The sequence below is a fragment of the Triticum aestivum genome, chromosome 3A (assembly GCF_018294505.1).
Source record: "Triticum aestivum cultivar Chinese Spring chromosome 3A, IWGSC CS RefSeq v2.1, whole genome shotgun sequence".
Taxonomy (NCBI): domain Eukaryota; kingdom Viridiplantae; phylum Streptophyta; class Magnoliopsida; order Poales; family Poaceae; genus Triticum; species Triticum aestivum.
Window position 1 is genome coordinate 252,158,746 of NC_057800.1, and position 20,004 is coordinate 252,178,749.

Genomic DNA, 20,004 nt, shown 5'->3' on the forward strand with positions numbered 1-20,004 from the left:
GCGCTGCTTCTCAATATATAGGAGTAGATATTACATGTACAAGGTAGATACGAATAGGTATCTATAAACATATATAACTTGGATTCTAATAGTTAATCTAAAGAGTTTCATATGTACCTTGAACTCCGCAACAATGAATCCATTTTTTCAGATTGGGAAACTATTATTTCTATCTAAACCTTGCTATCCACGTTTAAAAGACAAAACCTCAATATCCGCCAGAGCAGCTTGCATTGCCTGCATTGCGGAACTAGCAAACTGAAACACAGGTAGCTGTTTTCAGTCAAAGGACAAAACTCTTTTGTTGGGGGTGAAAAGGGGACATGATTAAGGGTCTCTTTATTTGAGACTGAATCGGGAGCTTTATTAATCAAGGAACAGGAATACAATCGGTATCAAGCGGGCTAATCAGAGATGGCCATCCTCCCAAGGTTCCAAGGATGTCCTAATCGTCCGGAGACAACACTTGAGCGGCTTAACCATGCCGGCTAAGAGCATATCTAATAGATGATGTAGATGCAAAAATAATCCCAAATGATAACGTCCACACGTGTGACATTTTTTCACATCACTCACATGCCTTGATCCACCTTGATTTTGTTTTGGACGAATCCTAAAGGAATCTGAGTGTCACGTAGGCATAGCGTGTTGTGTGGGCATTAGAGTGCTCGCCCACACGACTCGCAGTGCGCGGTTGCCAGCTGCGTCATGTGGGCGAACCAGTTCCCGCCCACATAGTCACCAACCAGCCCACTCGCTTGTGGTGAACTGCTCTTCGCCCACACGACACTTGTACGATAATAGATGGCAACTGCAGTTGCACGTACGTGACAATGAGGTAAATACACATGGCAACTATGATTCGTTGGTAGATGGCAACTGCAGTTGCGCGTATGCGGCAACCAGGTAAACACACACGACAACTATGATTAGCCATACATGTCAACTATGGTTGGACCACACGTGGCAGCTAGGTAAACACACATGGCAACTATTTTGTTTGACCACATGTAGCAAGTAGTTAATCACACACGAAAACTATGGTTTGAATGCACGCGACAACTATCATAAATTAGACATGGCAACTATAGCTAACCAAAATAAAGAGAGTTGCCATGCTTTTACAACTACATTTGCCATCCGAGATGGCAACGAAAGCTTCATCCCGTGGGTAACTAATGTAGCTACGCCAGGACGCGTGGGCATTTTTACTTCGTGCCACACGCGCATGGGGATGAGTAGTACTTGTTGGGCATGTGACACGAAGTAGCTGCACCCACATGTGTGGGTAGTTCTAATGTTCGTCCACACATGGCCCTTGTGGGCTACCTCATGCTTATGCCACACACGATGTGTGGCGGATGTCTAGTATGTTACATGTGTGGGCGTTATCAGCGTCCAAAATAATAAAGTTATACATCTTTGAGGCCCCCCAAATCCCACCTCCAATAGATGATGTAGATGCAAAAAACATTACATCACCTCCTCCAAGTGTGTAAAATATAACACTTGGAGATGCAAATTTGCAGCTCCACCTAGGTGATATAAATCTTCAGTCGTGTGTCAGCTGCCCAACTGCCTTCATTCTGTTTCCGCCTACCCGACGTCCGTCCGCCTCCACCACTGGCGATTTTTGCCCTGAAACGCCATCGCCGCTGCTCGCCCGTCCATCTCCGATCCCGCCGCCATAGCCGCCACCGACGACGATTTGATTTTGCCTAGTCGACGACGCACGACCGATTTGCAGATTTGTTGGAGCTCCGGCTGCCATAATGTCATCGAAGGCGTGGTCATGGACGCGTTGGTGCTTCTGCTAGCCGCTGCCCACCGCCGGAGATAGAGGATCCGCGCGACGCCCGCCCGCCCACTCGTGGAGCCGCCGCCGGTACTTGGTTGTTCCCGTCGCCATGGGCGGTGTTCTACTACAACGTCGCGGTCGTCCATAGGTCATCCGCAGCCGTCGCCCATCAACTATCCGACCCGCCGCCGGCCAATTTCTTCCACCTCGCACACAATCTGTTCGAGCAAATTCCCCCAAGGTAAAAATCGTGCAAACTATGATTTTTTTATCGGGCGTCAAGATATAGTTTGACGGTGTTCCATATTGTAGATGAGCTCATAGGACTCCTCTTTCATGGACTATTCCTTGTCAGATGAGGAATTTGGTTTGACCTAAGAAGAGGATATTGCTATGCTAGTGGCAATGCACAAGAGGAAGAAGCCGAAGCACGGTGGTTCCATGTTTGGCTGTGAGCTCATCCGAAGAGAACGGGTTGAGGCACATGAGAGGTTGATGCGCAACCGTTTTTCCAGATAGGTACTTTAGTCGCCGGTTTAGGATGGCCAAAGATTTGTTCATCCACATTTGCAATTCTGTGAAGCAGCATGATCGATCCGTCCAGCACAAGAGGAATTGTGTCGGGTTGCTTAGACATAGCCCCAAGCAGAAGGTCACTGCCGCTTTGCTCATGGTGGCCTATGGTGTTTTGGTAGACTACATTGATGGCAATTTGGCGATTGCAGAGAGCATTTCTATCTTCCATGTCAAACAATTTGCAAAGACTATGGTAGAAGTGTTTGGTACACAGTGCTTGAGAGCACCCAATGCTCAAGATAGTCACATGCTTTTGGAGATGAACAAAGCCCGTGGGTTTCCAGGTTTGCTAGAGTCTGTCGATTGCATGCACTGGAAGTGGAAGAATTGTCCTAAAGAATGGCATGTGCACTTTAAGGGTCATGGGAAGGAGGCCACCATATTCTTGAGGCCGTTGCCGATCAAGAAACATGGTTTTGGCATTCATATTTTGGGATGCCTAAATCTTGCAATGACATCAACGTGCTCGACCACTCACCTCTTTTTTCCAAGTTAGCCAATGGAGAAGCTCCACTGGTGACCTTCGAAGCAAATGGCCACACATACAACTATGTGTACTACCTTGCAGATGCGATCTACCTGAGGTGGAGTATTTTTGTCAGGCCAATCCAAACCACCCAAGGTAAGAAAGAACTCTACTTTCATAATGCTCAAGCGGCAGCTAGGAAAGATGTGGATAGGGCATTTGGGATTTTGCAAACCCAATTTTCTATTGTGTGATGACCATCTAGATTCTGGGATCATGCATAACATGATCATTGAGAATGAGCATGGATAGGATGTAGATTACACCTTCTATGATCTGATGGCCGTACGCGTTATGTTGATGAGAGAAGACGAGCAAATTAGACATTTCATGAAGGTGTACACTGAAATTAGAGACTGCAATACACACGATGAACTTCAGAAAGATTTGATGGAGGAGTACTGGAGATGGCATAGAGAAAGAACCACCTAGTTTCCTTATTTGTTTGCTATATAGTGCAATAACTTTGTTGTATTTGTGTTGCATTTGATGTTGTGGATTTGATGAATTATGTAATAATTTGATATTGTGGACAGGTGAAAATTCTAAGTTTTAATTCGGGATGTTTTTATTTCAAATTGTACAATGACTAAAGTGCTACTGTACAACGATTACCGCATGGACGTTTAGCTATTTTTACATCATTTGTTGGAGTTGGAGTTTTACATCACCAAATATACATCATCTGTTGGATCGTAGACTTTTTTGTAGATGTAAATTATAGAACGCCTACTTTTACATCTCCAAATCTACATCATCTATTGGAGATGCTCTAAGGAAACACCACACCGGACGAGCCAGCGCCATGATGCCGGCACGAAAAAATAGAGCGACAACATGCTTAAGGATTTCCTAACCGCCCATCGACAACACACCAAAAGTGGCCAGCATGCCGGACCCAGAAAGCAATGCCCGCCCCAAGGACCTCCTAAGCGGCCATAGACAACATAAACGCTGACTTAGCCATGCCGGCCAAGGCAGCACCAAACTGGACGATCCGAGTACCACCGCGCCGACACAACCAACCCAAGCAGCAACATCCTCAAGGACTTCCTAACTGCCCACCGACAACACACCAAAAGTGACCGGCAGACTAGGCCCGAAAAGCAATGACCCACCAGCAACCCGACTACATTGCACGAGAGATATGGCGAAAGCAGGCTAATAACCGAACGAGAGAGACCCAGCGCAGACCAATGACAAACACACGAGGCCACTGACAACACACCAAAAGTATGGGACAATCAATGTTGGGATCGCAGCTTCACACTAGCCTACTCGGCTACAATGCCGGTGCACCCGATACTCTGTTTACCAAGAACGCATAAATAAATCTATGGTGTTAGAGGATTGGTAGATGTTTTCATAGGTTTTTTGCTCGGCACTCCATGGAGCAATTTCCATACCATGGACTTTTGTAATGTACTCCCATAAGTCACAGTATTTAGAGACCGATGCAGGATGACTATGAACTTTGGAAAAGTATTCCTTCGACTTGATCCAGCTACAGTCTCCATTGACTGGTGTAGTTAGGATGTTATCCGGGTTGTAATTCGGGTAGCGGGCCTGTAGGGCATATTTCTCCCTTGGTGGTTTTGGTGATTGATGACAATACTTTTGCAGACTAATCGTGTGCATTGAGCATTTTAGATATTCCATCATAAGGCACACGACAATTACTGACCCTCGAAGCATGTTACAGAAGACGGTTTATTTTCCTACATTTCTTTTCGGTGGATTTGAGTCGTAGGATAAACCATACTATCAAGAGGGGGTCCGCTTTAGAAAGGTTTGGTTGGAATCATCATGTACACACTCATATTGCACCCTTGTCAATTGTCATCTTTCGCTTCTTTGGAGTTGTCCCTCTATTTTGCTGAAGTGGTTGTGGAGAGCTTCCAGCGGTAGTACCGCGGGCGGCAGCAGTAGTACCGCTTGTTAGCGGTACTACCGCTGCTAGTTCCGCTTGTACTACCGCTTTCTTCTCTGGTCTCAAATTTTCGTGTCGGGTTCTATGATAGTACCTCTGGGTCACTTCCGTGGAACCTCGTTAGACCTAGCAGGACGAGTGGAAGTGGGAGTGACAGTAGAGGCGGTAGTGCCGCCTGTTGGCGGTAGTATCGCCCTACCACCGCTGCCACTATCGCTCGGTGCTCTGTTCTCCCCTCAGGCCTCTATTTTCCTCAGCAGCTATAGGAAGCGGTAGTTCCGGTCTCTAGTGGTAGTACCGCCCCCTTGGGAGGTACACTAGTATAGCGAGGTGCTGAACAAACGGTTTTTAACCCCTTTACGCGACGGCATTTGGAACCGTCACCAAGTGAGTGTGGGCGATAGGGGGGGGGGTCCTTCCCACATGACCTAGAAACCGTCGGGGATATGTCCTCCTGGCACACACGCTCGGCAAAATGAGGTCGTGTGCGACCGGCGATCACTCAAATACAGAAATACGTACAATAGTGCTAAAAAATACAATTATACATGCGAAATCATTTCCGTTCGTAAGTACATCCCACACAGTCAGCCAACACTAAACGTTTCTGTTCGTATATACATCCCACACAGTCGCTCCAAGGAAAACGTTTCTGTTCGCAAGTACATCACACACAATTTTCCCGGTTAAATTGTTTGTGATAGCGTTTCCATTGCACATGGTATTAACAATTTTATTGTTTGCGTTAGTGAACTCATCACACATGGTGCCTAGAAGAAACCGTGTGTCAAGGGCTGTCCATCACACATAATTTTTATGTGGTAAACGTTTGCGCCAGGTGGCCTAACGTAAACAGTTTTCAAGAGGATGCCATGTGTGATTGTTCATTAATCTAACACGATTTATTCCTAAAAACTGTGTGCGTTATTGAATGCATCACACACAGTGTTTTCTCAATAACCTTTTGCAATAGAAAAACCCAATTAGCAGGCTAATTATCTGATTATTCAAAATCCATTTATTAATCTAATTGACATTTCATATTAAGCACACAATATATTTCATTTTTATAATTGAAATAAATCATAGTACAACATCATATAGCTTCAGCACTCATCTACCCCATTACACAACTACACCAGGACCAAGTTTCACATGCAACATCTATAACCTTTCGAAATTAGCATCATAGACGGTACATAGACAGATGTATCTCATCTGGAAAACTGCTGAAGCAGAAGGCGAATATTGAGCCTTCATTGATGTTGAAGGTCTTTGTAACTTTAGGCCAGTGCCTATGGATGATTGACCGTCCATCCTTCGTCCTCTTCAGAAACACTTCAATATTGAACCATGGGTGTTGTATGAATACCTTCCTCGCCTCCTGACCATACACGTGGATTGGGAGGTAATCATCAGTGAACTGCTTTGGAAAGGCCTGAAAATAAGGATGTGCATAAATATCTTCTCTATATTGAAAATGGGGCAAATGAATAAAAAAGGCAAGATATAATAGTTAGTACCATCCTGTAGTGAACTGATGTCTTCTTCATTGTGCAGACAAAGATCTTGTTGTTTTTGTCTCTAATTTCTTTATCCTAGCAATCTTTCTGAGTTTCTTGACTTGACTGATATTCATGGGCAACTCATTTCCCCATATGCAAAAAGGGTCGAACAGTGGGTCAAAACCTCTGACAGCAGGACCTACATGTGCAAGACCAAATTGTTAAAAACCTAAATATTAGAATGGTTCCTACAATTGCACAATAATGTGCTATTAGACAACGGACCATGCACGTGCTAACCTCAATTGTAAACCTCAGTGCTTCCCATTGTTTCCCTACAACACATATAAGGTAGTTAATCATTTGGTTAAGTAAGGGTTCACATGCTATCAGTAAAATATGTTGATAAAAATAAGCACGTTGCAGATTCATCAGATTAATTCAAGCCACATGGAAAACCCATTTATCCAAACCAAGCATGATTAAGAACTAGGAAATATAACACTTGTGTATGTTTCTCATGTATTAAGTGCAGCCAAATTTGATTTATTCCTCACATGCACAACAATACAAAATTCTACCCATGACAATTGGACATCGCAGTGTAGAATTGAACCAAGCAGTTAGCTAAACACCACAACAAATGAACCAAACATTAACTAAGCACCACATTGCACAATATAACATACTCCTAATAGAAGACCAGACAGTTAACCAAACCAAGCATGCTTAACAACATGGAAATATAGCAATTATATTTGTTTCTCATGTATTTAGTACAACCAAATTCGATTTATTTCTCACATGGTATACAATAGCAGAATGCACCCACAACAATTGAACATCGCATTGCAGAATTGAACCAAACAACCAACCGCGTCGCGTCATCGGCGCGCGAGGCATCGACGGTGGCCTCGATGGCGAGGTGCTCCTCCAAGATCTGGGGGTCGACACGAATGGCAGCCATCGTGACCTCATCCACGCATGCGGCCGCGATTTGCTTCTCCGCTGCCAAATGGTCCTTGGGATCCTGGCTATACTGCATGCACCATGGCTTAGGCCGGCGCTTATTTGGTGGAGGGGTCGGTGATTTGGGTGGAAGGTGTCACGTCGGCGGTCGGGGCATGTGGGATGTGGAAGGAGAAGGAGGATGGGGGTCGGGTGTGGATTACCTGCCTGGATAGACGAGGCCGAGAAACATCGAGGAGGGTTGCCGGCAAGGAGGCGGCACTGCAAACAAGGAGTGAAGGTTTCAACTTGGAAAGGAAGACGGAAACAGGGAAAATGTGGCGTTTGGTAAGGGGGAGGGGGCGGGGAGGTAGATATTTTCGCGGAAGCCGAAAATTTGGAATCGCTTCAGCGAAAAAACTAGCGCGCAAAGTGTCATCAAGCACGGTCCCTTATTCAGAACTGTGTACGATATGTGAACATCACAAATGATTCAGATAACTTAACCCGTGTGTGTTGAGTTTGAACGTCAAAAATTTTGGTTCGAATTTCCCTGGTTACAGTGATCATCCACGTCATTGCATAATTTGGGTACACAAAGGAGACTAACTTCTTAATCGAGCAAGTTCGACAATTAAACAAAGCTACCTGACCTAAACATTACTCCAACAAATTAAAGACCGGTGCTCTTAATTAACAAAACAAAGAGTACTATTATGGCTGGTGCTCGTCGATCTCCGCCGCCGCCTCCATGTCCAGCTCACGACCGATGGTCTCCTGGGGAAGGGGCTCCATGGCATCAATTGCACCATACTCGGCAAGCATCTCGCCATCCGCGTTCGCCATATCTTTGGAATTGACCGCCACGAGCTGGGCGTGGGCGGCCGCGATTTGGGCTCTGGCGGGCTCCGTCGTGGCAAGGTATGCCGCGTAGGAACGGACGGTTGCTCGAACTCTCTCGGCGATTGCCAACTCTTCGGCCGTGGGTTGCCGACCGTTGTCAGAGAAGCTTCGTTCGATTTGTGCGGTGACCGCCATGAGCTGGGAATGGACGGCCACGACATGGTAGTGGGCAGCCTCCATCGGGGCTAAGGCCGCTGCTGCGGAACGGACAGCTGCTATGCCGCTCTCGCCAGTTGTTATCCCCGAGGCAGATGCTGCCGCCGCCGCCTGAGAAGCAACAGTGGGTCGCCGAAGTTGCCCTCACGACATGGGTCCACGTCCCCATCTTTCACGGGTGACGAATGAATAGTGAAATGATATTTGGGGAGTGAGCTAGTGTGCTTGACACGCCGGCTGTGGGCTGTAGCCGATGCACCTTCTTGCGTAGGCCATAGGCGTACTATACACCGACGGTGCTCCAAGATATTTTGTGTAACGCTCGGATAATTATGCTACAGTGAACCCATGCTAATGATGCCACGCCACCTTCGTTACTATTTCTGATCTCTTGTTAGATCAAAACCGATTCGAAAATCAATTCAAAATATGACAAACAACAAAAGTTTTCAAACATTGAAACAAAAATGTTCGGTGGGTGTCAAATATTACACTAGTAATTATTGTGGAGAAAACTCATTTTTAGAAAATGCCTAAATATTTTAAAATGATTTAAAATAGAAAAGAAAATAAATAAAAAGAAAGGTGAAAATAAAACAAAAGAAAAGAAAAACAAGAAAAGCCCACCCCCACTGGGGCACAGCCCAGCAGGCCACCAGACCGCTAGGCCGGCCCACCAACCGCGCCCATATCCCCCCACTACCCAGAAACCCTAACTCCCAGCACACCCCACTCCCCACTCCCCCCACTGGATATGGATCGGGGCACGACGCCCCGACCCCGTCGCCGCCCGACGCTGACTGAACCACGCCGGCCTGCCTCCTCAACTCATCCCCGCCGGACTGCCTTCCCGTCGCCCGGTCGTCTCCGACGTCCTCCCCGCGCTTCATTGCCCGGTTCCCTACGCCCGCGGTGAGGACCCCGGTCCTCCTCTCTCCCTCGTCTCTGCTCGGGGCTCAACCACCCACTCGCGTGGCTCCATCGTGCGCGTGACGCACTCGCCCCTGCTCACCGCGGCCCCGCCCCGACTGGCGTGCCTCCGCACGCGCCAACGGCGACGCCCTCCGAACGGGCTGACGCGCTGCTGCACGCCCGCGCGCGCCTCCGCCCCTGCTGCACTAAACCGCCGTGCTCACCGCCAGGCCCCGCGCGCCCGCTGTGGAGCCCCGCTGCTCGCCACTGCCCGCCTAGCACCGCCCCACCGCACGGTGGCCGCGTCCGACTACGCCCGCCGCGGCTCCCGCCTCGCTCCGGTCGCGCCGCCCCGCCTCCGTCGTCGCCTCGCCCCGCCTCCGTCGTCGCCTCGCCCCGCTGCTTCTGTGTGCCCCCCATGCGCCGCCCGCTTGGCCTGCCCCTGCCCCGTGGCTCACCGCTGTGCTCGCTCCCCGCATCGCTGCAGCCGCCCGTGCCTCGCTCGCCTCGCTCCGCTGCACACGTACATCGCTCACGCCCCGTGCCTCTCTCGCCGCGGAACTGCGGTGGCATCATCCGCCGTTCGCCTTGGCTGCGCAACTGCGCAGTGGTTGCGACCGGCAACGCCCACCGCTTGCCCCGCCGCACCCTCTCTCGCTCCTGGCCGTACACCCCCTTTTGCGATCACCCCCGCGGCCGCACTCCCTGCTCGACCGGCGAGCCACCGTCCTTGCTCGTCGCCGCTGCAGCCCCCGCGCCCACGCCTCCCTGTCACCGGCCGCCGCAACCGCCCCTGGGCGTGCGCCCGAACGAACGGGTGCTGGGCACCCATTGCGCCCGAACCCGCTAACGCCGACGCCTGCTAAGGCCCCTAGGGCCTATGACAAACGGGGACCAAAGAACGTTTTTAAAAAAATAAGATTAAAAATAATAATAATAAAAAATAAATTTAATTAATTAATTAACTAAATTAATTAATTAACTTAATTAATCCTGATAAGATTAGCCTAATTAATTAATTAACCTAAATAATCTGTTATTTAAACTAATTAAATTGGTTAATTAGTTAGTAGTCTATAACTAGTGGGACCCACCGTCAGTTTGACCCAGTCAACACTTCTGTTGACTGCTGACGTCATGCTGACGTCATGATGACATCAGCAAACACAGTTCTGAATAATGTTAATTTAAAATAATTAAATAAATCCTAAAAATGATTTAAATCTTTTAAAATTAATATAAAATAAATCGTAGCTCGGATAGAAAACTTTGTACATGAAAGTTGCTCAGAACGACGAGACGAATCCGGATACGCAACCCATTCGTCCGCCACGCATCCCTAGCATAGCGAACACGCAACTTTCCCCCTCCGGTTCATCTGTCCGGAAATGCGAAACCCCGTGGATATTTTCCCGGATGTTTGCCCCCTTCACTGGTACCACCTCATACCGCGTTAGGGCACCCCTAGCACCGCTACTTGTCATGTCATGCATCGCTATGCATTTGTTTGCTTAATATTTATTTTTTCTTCCCCCTCTTCTCTCGCTAGACACCGAGAATGACGCCGCTGCTACCCAGTATGACTACGGTGTTGACGACCCCTCTCTCTTGCCAAAGCAACCAGGCAAGCCCCCCTTGATCACCAGATATCGCCTACTCTTCTCTCTACTGCTTGCATTAGAGTACTGTAGCATGTTACTGCTTTCCGTTAATCCTATTCTGATGCATAGCCTACCATTGTTGCTACAACTGTTGATACCTTACCTGCAATCCTAAATGCTTAGTATAGGATGATAGTTTATCATCAGTGGCCCTACATTCTTGTCTGTCTGCCATGCTATACTATCGGGCCGTGATCACGTCGGGTGTTGATCACAGGTATATACTTTACCTATTACACATGATATATGTTGTGACTAAAGTCGGGTCGGCTCGTTGAGTACCCGCGGTTGATTCACGAATTGGGGGCTGGAAGGACATACTTTCTCGACGGCCTTCTGTGTGGATCTTTGTGGCGGAGCGACAGGGCAGGTTGAGACCACCCAGGTGAGAGGTGGGCCTGGCCCTGGTCGGCGTTCGTGGTGACTTCAAGATCCCACGCTTAACGAGATCTTGGTATTTGATCTGAGTTTGGCTACTGGCCTATACGCACTAACCAACTACGCTGGAACAATTATGGGCACTCAATGTCGTGGTATCAGCCGAAGCCTTCGTGACATCAGTGACTGAACGGCGCGCACCCGGTTGGACCACGTAACGTCACTTCCTTTGTAATGGAGGTTACTAGGTCTACTCACCGGCCGCCCTCGCAACGTGCGGGTGTGCAATGGGCGATGGGCCCAGACCCCTGCGCAATAGGATTTAGACCGGCGTGCTGACATCTCTGTTGTGCCTAGGTAGGGCTGCGACGTGTTGATCTTCCGAGGCCGGGCATGACCTAGGAAAGTGTGTCCGGACAAAGGGGATCGAGCGTGTTGGGAAATGTGGTGCACCCCTGCAGGGAAGTTAATCTATTCGAATAGCCGTGATCTTCGGTAACAGGACAACTTGGAGTTGTACCTTGACCTTATGACAACTAGAACCGGATACTTAATAAAACACATCCTTCCAAGTGCCAGATACAACCGACGACCGTCTCTCATAGGGCGACGAGGGGAGGATCATCGGTTAGGATTATTACTATGCGATGTTACTTGGTGAACTTACCGTCCACTCTCTTCCTCTGCTGCAAGATGGAGGTTACCAGAAGCGTAGTCTTCGATAGGAGTAGCTATCCCCCTATTATTCCGGCATTCTGCAGTTCAGTCCACATATGTTACCCCCTTTTTCCATTTAATACCAATGCATACATATGTAGTGTAGCTCCTTGCTTGCGAGTACTTTGGATGAGTACTCACGGTTGCTTTGCTCCCCCTTTCCCCTTTCCTATACCCGTTTGTTGCGACCAGACATTGGAGTCCAGGAGCCAGACGCCACTGTTGATGACGACTACTACTACTCGGGAGGTGCCTACTACTACGTGCAGCCCGCTGATGACGACCAGGAGTAGTTTAGTAGGATCCCAGGCAGGAGGCCTGCGCCTCTTTCGATTTGTATCCCAGTTTGTGCTAGCCTTCTTAAGGAAAACTTGTTTAACTTATGTCTGTACTCAGATTTTGTTGCTTCCGCTGACTCGTCTATGATCCAGCCCTTGTATTCAAGCCTTCGAGGCCCCTGGCTTGTAATATGATGCTTGCATGACTTATTTTATTTGCAGAGTTGTGTTGTGATATCTTCCCGCGAGTCCCTAATCTTGATCATACACGTTTGCGTGTATGATTAGTGTAGGGTCAAATCAGGGGCGTCACAAGTTGGTATCAGAGCCGACTGCCTGTAGGAATCCCCCTTCGACACTCCTTGGCCGAAGTCGAGTCTAGACATTACAAAACTTTTTACTAACATGGCTGTGTGTCTTACAGGCCCACGTCGCCATTTGGGTGGTATTAGGATCTTTTAGTCCTCGATCCTTACTGTGGGACTCTGAACTCTCTCCTACTCGGGTTAAACGATTTTACTAACTCTAACATTAGGATCCCATGACCACGTTCACCCCAAAGTTGGATAAGCCCTAGCTATTATTTAGAGTAGTATATTGAACATTATCCACACTGTCATTTGACTCCTTTGAAACATCTTTGTTTTCAGATGGAACCCATGAGACAGGTCGTGCGCCACACGACGGCCATTGGTGCCTCAGGATCACCTGTTGTGTTGGTTGAGATGATGACCTATCTAGGTTATCGCTGGCACCCTGAGTACACCGTTTACGAGGAGTACCAGGACTTCAACCAGGAGCAGTACCGTGCCATCGTCCACCTCTACTCTCGGGAGTATGACTCCACTACCGTGCTGCACACTACTCATGGTGTTGGAGTGACTATCGACATGGCGGTCCACGATGCTGCTTATGCTGCTCTGACACGTCTTCGTGGAGAGTACCGTGAGTTGGACACCTCCCCCTTCAGGCACATTGCTATCGCATCCGATGTTGGTGCGGAGGGATACTACACTGCTGCCTACTCCACTGTCACCCGAGAGCCCTTCTACCATCAGAACCTAGTTCTGCATGCTGATGGGCTGGATAGAGCTAACCGAGCTCTTCGCCACGAGTTGTACACCACTCGTCAGCACCTGTACGGTGCTCTGACGCTGTTGCACCCCTCTGTCCGATCTGGTGATCTGTCGCGTTCTGTGATCTACCCTGCCAGCACCGTGATGCCCCAGGGCATCAGCTGGCCAGATGTGGGAGGCTACTCTCCCGCACTTGGTCCTCTCCTGCCACCTGCACGTTAGGTTCCGCACCAGAGTATCCGCGGACCCCAGGCTACTCACGCGGAGGACTTCCCGTCGCGTCACTACCAACTGTCAGGCTACACCAACCTCCACAGTTCTTCCTGGGACTGATGTAGGCTTTCTTGTTAGTGTTAGATGCAATCATTGCGAGCCTGCGTGCCGCCTATGATGTTCTTAGCCTATGTACTGAACTCTGTGTATCGAACTCTATGCATGATCTCTTTTGTAAGATATGCCAACTACTATGTAGTATCTATCGTGTTCCTTTCATTATGCATGTTTCATCATGAATGATTCTTGTCCTTGCAATTTCTCAATGCTGAACTACCCCTGTTATATATAAGCAGGATGGTTAGACCAGGTGGTCGTGGTCGTGGTGGCCGTGCCCCACCACCGCCTGAGTACATGGCTGGTATGATCCAACAGTTCGAGCTGAACCGCCAATTGATGGAAAATATGATGGCTCAGTTTCCTCGCCCCCATATGAACCAGCAGCTAGCCCAAGTGACTCTGCAAGATTTCATACGCCTCAACCCAATGGTGTATCGCAGCTCAACTCAGCCTCTGAATGCTGAGGACTGGCTCCGTGACATCACCTATGAGATGGAGTCTGCTGATGTAGCCCCTGCTAACTATGTCACCTTTGCTTCCTTCTTCCTGAAAGGACCCGCTGCTCAATGGTGGGACAACCATAGGCGTACTTTGCCAGTTGGAACAATCATCACCTGGCCAGACTTCCAAGCTGCTTTCCGTGCCCGCTTCATTCCTCAGGGAGTCATGGACCAGAAGAAGCACGAGTTCCACAACCTCACCCAGGGCAACAAAACTATGGAAGCTTATCAACGGGAGTTTCTGGACTTGTCCCGCTATGATGAAGAAGACATTGCAACTGATGCACGCAGACATGAGAAGTTCCGTGATGGCCTTCAAGCTGACATCAAGCTCGCACTTTTAGTGCATGACTTTGTTGATTTCGCCACCTTGGTAAACAAGGCCATCAATGTCGAAAATGGTCTGCAGGAACACCAGAGCTCTCACAGGCGCAACCATGACAAGGGCTCATCTTCGGGCCCGTCCTCTCAGAAGCATATGATATGGATTTCCAACAGCATGTACCAGCCAACTGCACTTGCTCCAAGACAGTCCTATGCTGCACCACGTTTGCCTCCCCCACCAACTAGGCAACCAAGACTTCCAGCTCCACCACCCCGAGCTCCTGTTCCCACTCCCAATAATGGTCTGTGCTACAAGTGTGGCCAACCAGGTCACCTCGCCAGGAACTATTTTCAGAACCAGAATCAACTGGCCCTTCCTGCAGCTGGTCGTGGAAGCAACAGCCTCGCAACAAAAATGCCAGGTCTTATGGTCGTGTTCATGCCAACCACGTTGATCTCAATGAATTTCTAGACCAGCCTGCTACCGTGATGGGTACACTCCTCGTAAATTCAGTACCAGCATCTGTTTTATTTGATACAGCTGCATCACATTCATTCATGTCAGAAGATTTTGCATTCATGCATGGCATTAAAAGCGAGGACATGAACACTTCGCTACTAGTACACACTCCCGCGGGCCAATGTCGGACCTCCATGATTTGCAACGACATCCCTGTTGAAATCGAAGGACTGGAATTCCTTGTCTCTCCCATCGTTCTAAAGTCTTGTAGCATCGAACTCATTCTGGGAATGGATTGGTTGAAAGCGCATACTTCTTCTATAGTTTGCGCCACTAAGATCGTCCATCTGCTACACCCTTCTGATGAAATAATTGCTTACCAAGCTCATCTAGTTTAGAACGCCGAGGCACGGCTTTATGCCTTGAATGCGTTGAACGCTGCACCACTCGAGGGCATTGAAAACATTCCCATCGTTCGTGAATTCCAAGATGTCTTTACAGAAGAACTTCCAGGGATTCCCCCTGCTAGAGCTGTCGAATTCATCATCGACTTGAAACCAGGCACCACACCTATAGCCAAACGACCCTACAAGATGCCGCCACATGAACTCACTGAGCTTAAGGAGGAAATCGACAAATCTCTTAGCAAAGGTTTCATTCGCCCTAGTTGCTCTCCTTGGGGAGTACCTTCTCTCTTTGTTAAGAATAAGGATGGGACGAACCGATTAGTCCAAGACTACCATCCTATAAACCAAGCTACCATTCAGAATAAATATCCTCTTCCTCAGATCATTGATCTTTATGATCAACTGGCTGGCTCATCAGTGTTCTCCAAACTTGACTTGAGGTTGGGTTACCACCAGATCCGTGTTCGTGAAGAGGATATCCCAAAGACCACCTTCGTGACTCGGTATGGATCATACGAGTACACCGTCATGTCATTCAGCTTAACGAATGCTCCAGCCGCTTTCTCTCGTCTAATGAACTATATATTCATGGATTACCTCGAAAAGTTCGTCGTGGTTTATTTGGACGATATCCTTGTATTTTACAAGAACAAATAAGAACATGCTGAACATCTTCTCTTGTGCTGGAAAAGCTTCGAGAGCATCAACTCTATGCTAAGTATTCCAAGTGTGAATTCTGGCTCCCTGAAGTAACCTATCTTGGGTATGTCATCTCCAAGGATGGTATTGCTGTCAACCCTGAACAAGTTCAAGCTATTCTCGATTGGACTCCCGCGAAGAATGTCAAGCAAGTCCGAAGTTTTCTCGGTCTCTCCAGCTATTGCCGTCGATTCATCGAGAACTTCTCCAAGATTGCCAAGCCTCTGACTAATCTGTTGCATAAGGGTGTAAAGTTCCAATGGAAAGACAAGTGTCAGGAAAGTTTCCAGGCGCTCAAAGATAAGTTGACTTCTGCCCCAGTGCTTGCTCCACCTGATACTAAGAAGGACTTCGTCATTTACTGTGACGCTTCCCGTCAAGGATTAGCCTGTGTCCTAATGCAAGAGCGTAGAGTGATTGCTTATGCCTCTCGTCAACTGCGCCCTCATGAAGAAAACTACCCAGTTCACGACCTCGAGCTTGCTGCTGTCATTCATGCTCTGAAGCAGTGGTGACATTACCTTCTCGGTAATTGTTGCGAGATCTTCACCGACCACCAAAGTCTGAAGTATCTATTTACTCAGCCAGATCTGAACCTCCGTCAGCAGAGATGGATGGAGACTGTTGCAGACTTTGACGTGGGTATATCCTATACCCCCGGCAAGGCTAATGTAATGGCTGATGCCTTCAGCCGCAAGTCTTACTACAACCACCTCCAGGTTCACAAGGTTCAGCCTTCGCTTGTCGAAGAATTTAGAAAGCTGAACCTTCATATTGTTCCTCCTGGAGGGCTCGCTCCCCCTCCCCCAGAGTTTCAGAAGATGAATCTCCGTGTTGTTACTAAGGGTTCTCTAAATGCCCTGGCTATCATACCAGATCTCATTGATGGTATAAAGACTATTCAAGGTTATGACTCTGAAGTCCAGAAGATTAAACGCCATCTCGTAGAAGGAAAGCCCTCATTCTTCACTATCGCCGATGATGGCGCCTTGTACTTCAAAGGCCTCCTAATGGTACCATGTTCGAGGAAAACCTGGATCAGACTAAAAAGGTTATGAAAGAAGCTCATGATACGCCTCTGTCCATCCATCCTGGTAGTACAAAGATGTACCAAGACATCCGTCAGAGATTATGGTGGTCTAATATGAAGCAAAACATTGCTCGTTCTGTTGATGAGTGTGACGTTTGCCGTCGTATCAAAGCTAAACATCAAAGGCCTGCTGGAACTCTGCAACCTATCTCTATTCCTGAATGGAAATGGGACCATGTTGAAATGGATTTCATCACTAGATTTCCCAAATCGCAGAAAGGTAATGATGCTATTCTTGTCATCATTGACCGGCTTTCTAAAGTTGCACATTTTCGAGCGGTCAAAGAAACAATCATGGCTAGTCAGCTTGCAACTCTCTACATGTCCAGAATTGTTTCACTTCACGGTATTCCACTGGTTATCAGTTTGGACCGTGGCAGCTTATTCACTTCAAGATTCTGGGCAAGTTTCCAAGAAGCTATGGGAACTCATCTGTCGTTCAGTACTGCGTTTCATCCTCAGTCGCAAGGACAGGTTGAACGTGTCAACCAAGTTATTGAAGACATGCTTTGAGCTTGTGTAATTTCCTTCGGCAAGAAATGGGAGGAATCTCTTCCATATGCCGAGTTCTCTTATAATAATAGCTATCAAGCTAGTCTGAAGATGTCCCCCTTCGAAGTGCTATATGGACGAAAGTGTCGGACCCCTCTGAACTGGTCAGAAACTGGGGAACGTCCACTCTTTGGTCCGGATATTATCCAACAGGCCGAAGAACAAGTCCGCATTATTTGCGAGAATCTCAAGACTGCCCAGTCACGTCAGAAAAGTCAGTATGACCGTCATCACAAAGACATGGTCTATCAACCTGGCGAAAAGGCTTACCTTTGAGTTACACCAATGAAGGGTGCTCACCGCTTCGGGATCAAGGGCAAGCTAGCTCCTCGCTATATCGGTCCCTTCACTATTCTCGAAAGGCGTGGAAAAGTGGCATATCAACTGGAGCTTCCGCCGAACCTTTCTAAGGTTCACGATGTGTTCCACGTGTCACAGCTCCGCCGCTGCTTCAAGGACCCAATCTTAGCAGTGGATCATGAAGTGCTCGAATTTCAACAGGACCTCTCCTATAAAGAGCATTCGGTCCGCATTCTCGACCAAGCTAAATGCCGCACATGTCAGAAGGCGATCAAATTCCTCAAGGTCCAGTGGTCACAACACTCTGAAGAAGAAGCCACTTGGGAACGCGAGGATCACCTGCGTGATGAATACCCCACACTGTTTCCCTCTAGCTACTAAAATCTCGGGACGAGATTTCTTGTAGTGGAGGAGTTTTGTAACGCCCAGATAATTATGCTACAATAAAGCCATGCTAATGATGCCACGTCACCTCCGTTACTGTTGCTAATCTCTTGTTAGATCAAAACCAATTCAAAAATCAATTCAAAATATGACAAACAACAGAAGTTTTCAAACATTGAAACAAAATGTTCGATGGGTGTCAAATATTGCACTAGTAATTATTGTGGAGAAAACTCATTTTTAGAAAATGCCTAAATATTTTAAAATGATTTAAAACAGAAAAGAATATAAATAAAAAGAAAGGTGAAAATAAAACAAAAGAAAAGAAAAACAAGAAAAGCCCACCCCCCACTGGGCCACAGCCCAGCAGGCCACCAGGCCGCTAGGCCGGCCCACCAACCGTGCCCATATCCCCCACTACCCAGAAACCCTAACTCCCAGCACACCCCACTCCCCCACTCCCCCCGCTGGATCTGGATCGGGGCACGACGCCCCAACCCCATCGCCGCTCGACGCTGACTGAACCACGCCGGCCTACCTCCTCGACTCATCCCCACCGGACTGCCTCCCTGTCGCCTGGTCGTCTCCGACCTCCTCCCCGCGCCTCGTTGCTCCGTTCCCTATGCCCGCGGTGAGCACTCCGGTCCTCCTCTCTCCCCCGTCTCCGCTCGGGCCTCAACCGCCCGCTCGCGTGGCTCCACCGCGCGTGCGACGCACTCGCGCCCCTGCTCACCGCGGCCACGCCGCGACCGGCGTGCCTCCGCATGCGCCAACGGCGACGCCCTGCCGCCCGCCCGCCCGCGCCTCCTCCCCTACTGCACTACATCGCTGTGCTCACCGCCAGGCCCCGCGCGCCCGCTGCCGAGCCCCGCTGCTCGCCACTGCCTGCCTAGCCCCACTCCACCGCATGGTGGCCGCGCCCGGCTACCCCCGCCGCGGCTCCCACCTAGCTCCGGTCGCACCGCCCCTCCTCCGTCGTTGCCTCGCCCCGCTGCTTCTGTGCGCCCCCCATGCACCGCCCGCTTGGCCTGCCCCTGCCCCGTGGCTCACCGCTGTGCTCGCTCCCCGCATCGCTGCAGCAGCCCGCGCCTCGCTCCACTGCACACGCACGTCGCCCGCGCCCCGTGCTCTCTCGCTTCGCAACCGCGGTGGCCTCGTCCGCCGTTCGCCTTGGTTGCGCACCCACGCGGTGGTCGCGACCGGCAACGCCCACCGCTTGCTCCGCCGCACCCTCTCTCGCTCCTGGCCGTACACCCCCTTTTGCGATCACCCCCGCTGCCGCACTCCCCACTCGACCGGCGAGCCGCCGTCCCTGCTCGTCGCCGCTGCAGCCCCCGCGCCCACGCCTCCCTGTCGCCGGCCGCCGCAACCGCCCCTGGGCGTGCGCCCGAACGAACGGGTGCTGGGCACCCGTTGCGCCCGAACCCGCTAATGCCGGTGTCGGAGTAAATAACCATGGGTAGCCTAGCCGGCTCCCCTGGCCCTTCTGAAAAAATTACGAGCCGATTCGGCCCTCAAGAATCCAAGACACAGGGCCGCCTTCCCCTTGCCGGCTGTCTCCAGGCCGGCTATCGGAAGGCGGCCTGACTTC

The 20,004-nt window shown here is 49.4% G+C and overlaps 1 protein-coding gene across 1 annotated transcript in view; it reads right to left on the reverse strand.

The window, feature by feature from the left end:
* Positions 1-183: 183 nt before the first annotated feature.
* The window catches only part of LOC123056897 (DNA recombination protein RmuC homolog), a 29,874-nt gene continuing 10,053 nt past the window's right edge, over positions 184-20,004 (reverse strand). The window contains exon 4 of the mRNA XM_044480127.1: positions 184-237. Coding sequence (XP_044336062.1) covers positions 184-237 — 54 coding nt within the window. The remainder of the gene's footprint in view (positions 238-20,004) is intronic.